General features: G+C 38.3%; 1 protein-coding gene across 1 annotated transcript; it reads left to right on the forward strand.

The window, feature by feature from the left end:
• The first annotated feature begins 5,460 nt into the window (after positions 1-5,460).
• On the forward strand, positions 5,461-10,049 carry LOC139980057 (calcium-activated chloride channel regulator family member 3-like). Its single transcript, XM_071991426.1, has 5 exons — positions 5,461-5,822; positions 8,148-8,460; positions 8,898-9,030; positions 9,304-9,484; positions 9,819-10,049. Exons 1-5 carry the CDS (start codon positions 5,643-5,645, stop codon positions 10,047-10,049), a joined length of 1,038 nt encoding a protein of 345 aa, XP_071847527.1. The 5' UTR covers positions 5,461-5,642.
• Positions 10,050-10,160: the final 111 nt, after the last annotated feature.

Raw genomic sequence — 10,160 nt, forward strand, 5'->3', positions numbered from 1 at the left:
ATATGCTCGGGGGGGCGGCGGTCGCCCCATTCCCGAAATGCGTCATGTTCCCCGACGACTCGGTCGAGTTCGAGACCAGCCACAGTTGGTTTCATAGCACAATTGTTTAAGGCGTCCATACACACGCACACGCGTTATCAAAGACCATATATAGTATATATACATATATAGATACATTAGTGAGAGAGGAAAAATGGAAACGTCAAAAATGGATTTGTCTGTGAAAGGGGTTGGGTGAGGCGCACATCCCTTCCGAAATCCTCGATCCGTCACTGGCTACCCGGCCATGTGTATATAATATGGTTCAGCGCTGTAATGATGTCACTGTTCCTCTTTCTCTTCCCGGTGTCTTGGCGTTTATCGTCTACTCCCTCCTTTACTCCTTTTTCTCTCCTTCTTTTTCTTTTCCCTTCCTTCCTCACATCCTCCTCTTTTTCTTTTTTTCCCCATCTTTTTTCCTCTTTTCTTCTCTTTTTTTCTCTCCTCTTTTTCTTACCCGGGGGGGGGGGCGCGCCCCCAACGCCCCCCTGGATCGCGCCTTAGTAGTACTAAATGATATATCAAAATAAAACGCGGTTTCATACTGTACTAGAGAGTGCATAGATAGACCCACATGAGTGGTTATCATGATAGAGTGATAAAAAGGAGACGGAAGTGTGGCGTGCAACAATATTAAGGAGTCGTAATGAAAACAGTAAAAAGAAAATTGGAATGCAGAAAGTTTATGAAAGAAAAGAAAATATAGCAAGTTCCAAACTTGATTGTGAGAACATATTCAGTTTCAACTACCTTGTCCCACCCCAACCCACCCACCCACATAACTTTGACCCCATTTCGTTTCATCTATAAGCTACCAGTCACCGATATCTGTATCAACCGAGGAGGCAATTAGTCAAAGTGGTTGTTTACCAACAATCAGTGACAATAGACTGTTCTATTTACAGTGGCGTCAAATGTTCAAAATGGAGTTTTTCCTGACAGGCATACAAACACAACATAGGCCTATACTACACTGGTTTCTGTAGAACGATCACATATACATACACGTACTAGTAGACATGTTGGTCCAATTTCCTTCCTCAGCTCATCATTACGTAATCAGATGGGCAAACTCTTGAAAGGAACTACGTAATAAATCATCGATCACCAATGAAATTTACCAAACTGATGTTTTACATGGAAATCTTTCTTCTCCTGCACCTTACGGAGACGAAGAAATTATGATAATTCAGGTAGCAACTGTCCCGCAACACTTAGAAACGTATTCGGTGGTGTTAGGTCTATATGTTGTCGATGAATCGGATAATAAGGGAGACATGTCAAATACTGCCAAAATGACCTCTAGACAGGAGATACCAACCCCAGAACCGGTTCAATCTACTGTTAGTCTTGAAACAACTACGTCCGTTGATAAGGTACCCTATACCACAACGAACGTCGCATTGACACCAACAACGAAGACTGAACAGAAGATGACAACATCCAAAATGGCGGCGACCATAGCATTGAAGACACAGAAAGTTGCTACAACACCTTACGAAAATGAAAATGCCAAAACAGGAAATATTTTTTATAATGTGGTTGTTGTATTGAGTCTTATAGTTATATCAATGCTACTTTTGGGGCTTATTCTTCTGGCGTGTTTTGGTCATAGCCGAAATACAGAAAGGCGTGATCGTTCTTTGAAAGTGGTTCCAAAGGATGTGAATGGTGTAGTAATCTCGAAAGTATAACTTCATGTTGTTCATCATGAAGGGTTTAAGAGACAGTGGCATAACTAGCAGCCGGTGCGGGCTCCCGGGGCCCATGGGCCTGATGTTAAGGACCGAAAAATATCACCACCAATCGACCTAAGACAAGTATTATAGGTAATATGATTTTATTCATTTGTTTAGGTCTGATATTTTGTTCAGTGCAGTTCTTAAAAGTTATCTCCCGAAACCCACCAATATGGCGAATTCAAACGAAAAGCTTTCCTCAACAGAGAAAGCCTAACAGTGCCATATTCCGGTCATCAAAGAACTGTCACCTTAGCTGAAACTATGGTTGGGCTAGGGTGAATGTGGACTATCCTTGGCCGGGTGGATGAGGAGAGGGGGACCATATCTATTGCTGCACCCCGATCGATAGTTTGATCCTTGCTGGGCCACGCTCACGATAGTTAAGAGGAGATGAACATTACAAGAAATATCGTGTTTATTACTTATTTCATTAAGACTTTAGTAAATTATTACTTCTATTGCAATCAAAAATTGTATGTGGGACCGGAGAAAAAAATAACTGACATGTTTATTTACTTGTGTATTATGTTTAAGTATTATGTCGAGGAATTGATACTACAGCTCGTTACAGTAATTCGAAATATAGCGAGTGTGTACCACGAATCGCAATACGTAAATTTATTTGTAACAGCCTATAGTGACGAAACTTCACAAATGATTAATTTGTTCAATATTTATATAATTTGTTATGCTTTTGACGTGTTTACAGTATTTAACTTGTTATAGGAAAGTGAATGCTTTTCGTGCTCTCTGTGTTGTCTTCTTCTTGTTTACTTGTTCTTTTAAAGTCGTTTTATTTTTATCACTAAGACTCACAGTTTAAACAGATGTCAACTCGAAACCTTACTTGCACGTACTTGGGATGTTTCGTTAGTTAGGCTATAGATATTGTATCGTGCGATCATTATGATCTTCTTTTCAAGTTTATGCGAAGTTTGAAAAGGTAATTTGTCATGCTTCCTTTGAATCCTGTTTTGCGTGAACTTTGGATTTTAAATTTGGTCTCAACAAATTGAAACTAAAGGTATTAAGAATTTGACGTTTTATGAATAATTGTGCGGGTGAACCACTATAGTTAACAGTGTTTTGTGTACTGACAATGATAAGGAATTTGAAAGTTGGCATTAAGATGATGATGTAGTGTCATTTTACCCTTTGGTTTGATTGCTTCTCTTAAGAACTTACTACAAAACCTGTAAAAAATATCTCCGCTCTGATATCGAGAAATGTTAATATGTCTAACTCCATTTAGCTTCGTGAATTCAGTAAACTCACTTGATATAAGCTGTGGTCCATTTTCGGAAACAACTTTTACCGGTCAACCATATGGTGACAATTTAAAAACGAACAATCTCAATTAACTTAGATGTTGTAATTCTTGACATTTGGGTATATTTCTGGCTATTTAGAATGTGCATTAACAATTGCAAGGAAATATTTACCTTGAGGCTTCTCTGCAAACTCTATATGAATATACGTTGTCATGGTCTTGAAGGCCATGACTTCATATTGGTGCTTCTGGTAACTGATTCCTAACAGATTAACAAATTTGACATGATAATTACAGTTAATTCAATGTCTTTGTCTCGTCCTAGCCACCAAAACAAACTTCTATCTAACTCTTTAATTTTGCACATTCCTAAATACTCTTCATGCAATGTTGGCAAAACGCCATGACGTAGACTACTTGGAATTATATATTTCTCTTCATCCCCACAAGAAACAATCCTGTTCTACTGACTGTTACGTTCGCCTATTGAAATATGCTTTCTATTTGTCAGCATCAATTGTATTTGGCCATCCATTTAGGTGCTCTAGGCTGCTCTAAAGTTTTCTCAACATCCTTTATTTTGAGATCCCATGTTTTGATATGGTCATCAAATAGTTTAGTGAAATAGAAAAAAAAAACAATCTTGTAAGTTACTTTGAAATATCATGACATATCTTTTGTGAGTTTGACACCGGCATTGACATTTTTTGACAAATCTGCAAACTTTGCGCGTGGAAAATAAAAGAAAGATTGACTGGGCTTTCAGCCAAGTAACATACTGAAATGACCGAACTATATGTCAAACTGACATCAAAGCTTGCGTCGAACACACTGATTCAGTAGTAAACATTATGTGTGTTGTAGTCTTGTAGAGCAGGAATTATATTATTCGACGGTCGTTAACATGCGTTTTCAGTACAGTGCGACTACTGTATACTTCTCGGCCTATGCGCTATGCCACGTGCCCCCCCCCCCCGTAGCTACGCCACTGGCCAGTTTTTAAAGAGTCCGTAGATTTTACAAAACTTCACTCAAAATTGGCAAGCCCCGCCCAACATATCATGCACCAATCAAATCGCTCTGTTTTGTTTACGACCGTTAGGCATAGGACTTACGAGTGGACGATACGAGTATTTATAGATTACAATTTTGTGAAATGAACATGCTGATATCGGCGGTCACAGTGATTTTACGGTAAATCTTTTGCACCATTTGGGCAACAGAAAATAAATTACTTTCTTTCGATTGCGACAGCTTTACTCCATTAAAGGGTGTGAAGACTCACGCACAAAGAAACGTCTCATGCCGGTAATCTGACCTAGTTTCGAATGAGGTGTAACAAAAGTGTTAGACTCCACCAGATCGATCCCAGAAAATACACAAACAGTACCGTCGGTATTTAGACACTAGTGTCCAGTCAATACAGCTACGGTCAATACCCACTACACAGTGTGTATAGCAGTGTGGACATCTCAGGTCTACATAAAATATAGCAAGGTATCACGTTACATTACTGTCTGCATTTTGTAGCGACAAGACAAGAAAACGTCATTTGCAAGCAACGGAAAGTTAACTTTTTCAGAGCGCTGAACACTGTTTAGGGCGAGTCTTCAATGCATTTAAACCGCCTGGCCAGAGTGCATTTAGAATAAGATGCATTGAATCTGCTTCGAAAGTTTGTTTTCCGAAATTGATCAGCAAACACGTATTGACATTGTGTGTATCATCAGCGTGCTCGACACATGCTTAAAGATTTGGGTCGTGGGCACTTAAATTCAGTTTTAAACTATCGAGGTTACTTGTTTTAAGGGTTCTCGCTTGATATATATTCCTTGTGAAGTTATAGGAAACAATCTATGTTAATTTTATAGACGAAAAGGAACGGACTATTCAGCTAAAACTAGTGTATTTCTCCACCGTTACTTCCGAGGGCGTTAAAATTCCTTAACTTGAACTTTGAGGTAACATAAAATGTCCTCACCTAAAAAAAGAAAAGACAATCACGGTTCAGATAATCGATCATATAAACTCTAAAATTGTCAACAGTCGTAAGTTTAGTGCCGTAAAGGGGGTTTTCCCGCCATTGTTTTGAAGTATTTTGAAGTTACGACGGCTTTGTACTTAGATAGGCCAAGGCTAATCTTTTTTTAAACTAAATTACGAAAGTGCATGTCATGTGAGATCATGGTTCTTGCACATCAATAAGCGACCGTCTGGCTGTGTACCAACCAATCTAAGGCAAAGTGATTGTTCGCTGTGGGAGGGAGGACATGAATAAACATTTTGGGGATTGGCAAACCCGCCTGATTGGCTTCTTTGCTTTTCAGAAGCAAATCTGCCAAAATCAAAGGAAAACATAAGCTAGCATGTGAAAAAGAAAGGTGCACTAGACTGTTCATATACTAGGGTCATAACAGACTGTGATCACTTTGCACAGACAATCAGTCCACGAACCGAAGAAGAAGTTGTTGTTGTTTGATGTCGTCACAGTAAACACAATTTACTGAACTGACAGAAAGCATATTTGGCGTTAGTCGGTTCCTATTTGGAAATTGGTTGGATGAGCACACTTAGCTACCAGTCATTATAAAATGGCACTGCTATCTTTATCACTGTGTTTGGTTTCTGTGATCCTTTCTTTAGTCACGTCTCCTGTAACAGGGTCGTGCAAGACGTCTCGTGTTAAACTTAAAAAAAACGGATACACGGGAATTGTGGTCGCAATCCACGAAGACGAGCCAGAAAACCCGGAACTAATCGAAGTTATTAAGGTAAATATTAGTTTGTAGGTCTACTTGTCTATTTATTATTCATTCTATTCCATACATGTAGTTGTTTTATTACATGGTTTCCCAGCCGAGCTATATTTGACAGTGAGTAAAGCCCCATAGAACTAGAATAGTTTATAGAATTTATTACATGCTAAAATATATGTTCCAACCAATTTAACAATTTGCTTTGCCCATAAAGGCTTCTTCTCAAACAAGGGAAGCATAGGCATATAAGGATGGCAGTATTTGGACTCCTTAACAAAAATTGTTTCGATGACTCAAAGATTTTGGGAAAGCTTTGGCAAATGTTTAGGTTCTTGAAGGAATTAAGTTATCTGGAATCAAAAGTGTTAAATTTATACTCGGCTGACACTGTGTATCAAATTAATCTATTTAGGCCATCAAGGCATGTTATACATTACTGGTGCACATGCCTTAATTAGAAAGGAAATTAGTCAAACCTACTATATCTATACAATTACTGCATATAATTATGCAGTCCTTACTTGTAAATTTCTATCCTGAAAATACCAACGCCTATTGTCTTTGTGAACACCACATTAATTTGGATATGTCTGAGGTAAATATTGGAGAACTGCCGCTTAAATGTTTTATCCCCTTGCCTTGACTCTGCCAGCAGGTGGCCCTGCCACCCTGTCCCCTCCTCCATATTATTTCAATAAACTTACTTTCAAAATACATGGTTCATGTTCTGATCATCTTGGTGTGTGTGTAAAATTTGGGCAAGAATTCTGAATAATATGTTCTCCTCCCCCAAAAGTATATCATCACATACAGTATTTATAAAGAGACGTGAACAACTTATGAAGTGGGAGAGCAGTTTGGTATAATTTTTTGTACCTAATGTTAGCTTGTAGTCTGTTTGTATTTCCCAGTTATTATCATCCCAACGTGGTTACCCAGTTGGCCGGTTTATTTCTTTTCATGTGATCCCTGAAAGCACAAGTTGACTTTGCATTTTTTGGTCAGTCAACAGTCAGGGCCTTACTACTTTATCTGGTAGGGGCCAAAATAATTTATAAAGAATATTGGTTTTGCTGTAGATTTGAGAGAAATTCGCATTTTGGCAGCACCTATTGCAGTAAGGCTTCCCATATGAGATGGAGGTATTCTGCAATTTGTCGTTGTATGTTTGATAGAGAATTAACCTTGTAATGTTATAACAAAAGCCATTTATCAATAGACATGAGGCACTTTTTGGTAAAAATCAGCACTTATCTTTTATCTGGTATACAACATTAGTTTGCATAGTAGCCTTGTTCATTTTCATGGTAAAACAGGATTAGTTTGAGTTATTAGTAAATACCCTATATGACTTTGAGATATGCTTTTTTCATGAAGTGGAGAATGCATTTTTCATGGAGTGAATAAGAATGTATACCTCAAACGTTAAATACTGACTCTTTACGTGTGGTCTTTGTTTAGTCATTTTAATGATGATCCAGTTCTTCTCGAACATGAATATTGCTAATTCAATCAATGTTAAAACCATTACTCTCTGGAAGTAAACCCAAGTGGATAAATGTATAATTATTTATGGTAGATGTCAATAAAAAAATTCCCATTAAACCTGAAATGACTCTGTTACCTCGAAAATTTGAATAAAAAATCAATATTTTCTAGCTGGCATTTCTCCCAACTAATCAGAACATAAGCTATGATAAGATTTGCAATAGGGTTTGTGACTGATTTGTTTAAGGCCGGTCGGGCGGGGGGGGGGGGGATTGAGGAGAGTCGCTAGGAGTATTCACTGTCAAAGTGTTAGGATGATTGTATAAAGAAAACTAGATTGAAAAAAATCAAGAATAACATCGGAAATGTTTAGTTTCCAGTTTAGCTGCCTTTGCCGCTTTTAGACGAGCAGTCAAATTCAATATGTCCAATCCCTTATATCTTATATGCATGGGCAACAGAACCTTTAGATGACTCATCTTACGGAAGGTCCCACAGTAAAGTGAATATTTCGTGACAACCATTGACTCGGCGGGCAAAAATGGATCACATTAACTAACCAACCTTCTTTAACCCATTATTCTTTGTATTGATCATTATCATGGTCAAATATCGACATGATGGCTTTGGGTCAATTCGCTTAGGCTATCCAACTCTATATAGAGAGTTGCATAGCCTTAAAATGCGCTGAGCGGAAACTTTGGGTATTTTCATATGTGAAAGTACTCAAAAATTTTCTGCCGAACGCAAACTGGTAGTATTACTACCATTAGTATTTGTGTCGTATTGAAATTAAGTTTGATTTTTCATCAAGGATGATGAAACAGACATTACATAAACTTTTCTTACCAGGAAATGTTCACTAGCGGATCGGAATACCTCTACACTGCAACCAAAAAGAGGGCATATTTCAAAGAGGTCACGATTCTCATTCCGCTGTCCTGGCCTGACAGATCAGACTACACTGCCCCGGGAGATGCACGTTACGAATGGGCTGACATTATTGTTGCAGATTATAATTCCAGATATTCGCCCGGTGGCCCCAGCAACGCATTTCCGTATACAAAGCAATTTGCTGGTTGTGGGGAGCAGTCACTCTATATCCATTTCACGTCATCATTCTTGTTGAACGCAGATCAGTGGTCCCCCTTTGTGGGCGATTACGGTGAGAAAGTAGAGATTTGTTGTGGAAGTTTGAGGGCAAGAAATATTTCTGTGTCTATTCCGGTCACAGACTATATGATAAGCTCCTTTAGGCTAAACCAATGATGACGTTTTTAACCAATGATGGCGTCTAAACCAATGATGACGTCTAAACCAATGATGACGTCTAAACCAATTATGACGTCTAAATCAATGATTTATTATTCATTTCTCTGAGTAAAATAAAGCCGCGAAATTTTCGGAATTATAGAGAAGTATCAATAAGAAAACCCCGTGGTAAATTACTACCTAATAAAATCGAATGTTTCAATTTAACTTCCACCGAAACACTGTAAACAGACAGCAGCTTTAATAAAAATGAGAAGCTTAATTCTGATCATCACAAAAAAGACCAAACAAAAAAATCACTAAAAACATAACTTTCTCTATAATTGATAGGAAGGGTGTTGGTACATGAGTGGGGCCATTACCGCTGGGGTCTCTTCAACGAATACCCGGATCATATAACGGATGAAGATCAAGCGCAGGACTTTTACCATTCAGAGACAAGACAAACATGGGAACCAGTCTCGTGAGTATTAGATTATAATCATGGTGTTCAATAGTCCATTTTTCATGATTACGATGGAAGTGTACCTTTATACAATGGTTATGGTGATATCAAATGTGACATGTGTTCCCGCTATTGCTAGTAACTATCATTGTAATTCCCTCATTGTATGTATGTGGGTGTTTATATAGAGAGAGGGGAGGGGGGGGGTGGTATAGAGAGAGATAGATGTATACCAAAGTGATATAATTGATAAAATACGTTACCTAATATAGTATATAATATTACGTGTAGGTGCTCACGTGATTGGAAATTCACGCCTCTGAAGTATACAGGCCGATCACCCAACCCTTACAGACCTTGTAAAGGAGATCAAACAGAAGGCTACGAGAATGGCTGTATAATGATACCAAAAGAATCCCAACCTCCGCACGTCACTGGATCTGTTATGCATTCTCACTTGAACTTCCAGAAGGTAAACTGACGCTACGTTCGTTATATCTATTAGTTTAAGTTAAAAAATGTTTCTTACGTTTGTGAATGGACGGTTTCTTTTCCCCACTTCTTCCTCTGTTTATTGTCTGTCAGTATATAGATGTCCAACCTTGGGACTAACTGTTTTTGGAGAGATTTAACTTAAGCTATCGTTTCTCGCAGCACGTAAATCGGGCAACAGCAAGTTCATCAAATTGCGTTTTATTTTTGCATTTTGTGTGTGATTTACATGAAGCCAACAAATAAATATACTGTGAACATGCTATGAAGTATACTTTATTTCAAATGACTTATATCTTGTACATCTTATGCAGATCGTGAATTTCTGTGATAACAAGAAGGGTGATCCTGGTAATCTCCATAACAGTGAAGCGCCAACCAAACAAAATCAACGGTGCGACGGCAAAAGCTCTTTGGAGGTGATGCGAGAGCATCCAGATTTTGATGGTGCGTCATCTTATTGTAAGAAATTAATTTTGTGTGCTGACGATTTGGAAGTAGGATCAATTTATAAAATGCCATTGTTATGCATTCTACAATTGTGACTGCTCTCGTTCCCCAGTTTTGAACTAACGGTCATACTTGCGTTCGGTGAAATGATGAATGACATAATTGTAGAAGGTATTCCACCGGTAAACCGTCTTGTTTCCTTTGAA

This window comes from Apostichopus japonicus, chromosome 14, assembly GCF_037975245.1.
Source record: "Apostichopus japonicus isolate 1M-3 chromosome 14, ASM3797524v1, whole genome shotgun sequence".
NCBI classification, from domain to species: Eukaryota; Metazoa; Echinodermata; class Holothuroidea; order Aspidochirotida; family Stichopodidae; genus Apostichopus; species Apostichopus japonicus.

What these genes read in the sequence shown, in the direction of transcription:
- LOC139980057 (XM_071991426.1), top strand. Translation starts at nt 5,643, where the DNA reads ATGGCACTGCTATCTTTATCACTGTGTTTGGTTTCTGTGATCCTTTCT. An exon ending in CAAACATGGGAACCAGTCTC is followed by an intron (nt 9,031 to 9,303) that starts GTGAGTATTAGA and finishes TATTACGTGTAG; the next exon opens with GTGCTCACGTGATTGGAAAT. An exon ending in CTCACTTGAACTTCCAGAAG is followed by an intron (nt 9,485 to 9,818) that starts GTAAACTGACGC and finishes CATCTTATGCAG; the next exon opens with ATCGTGAATTTCTGTGATAA.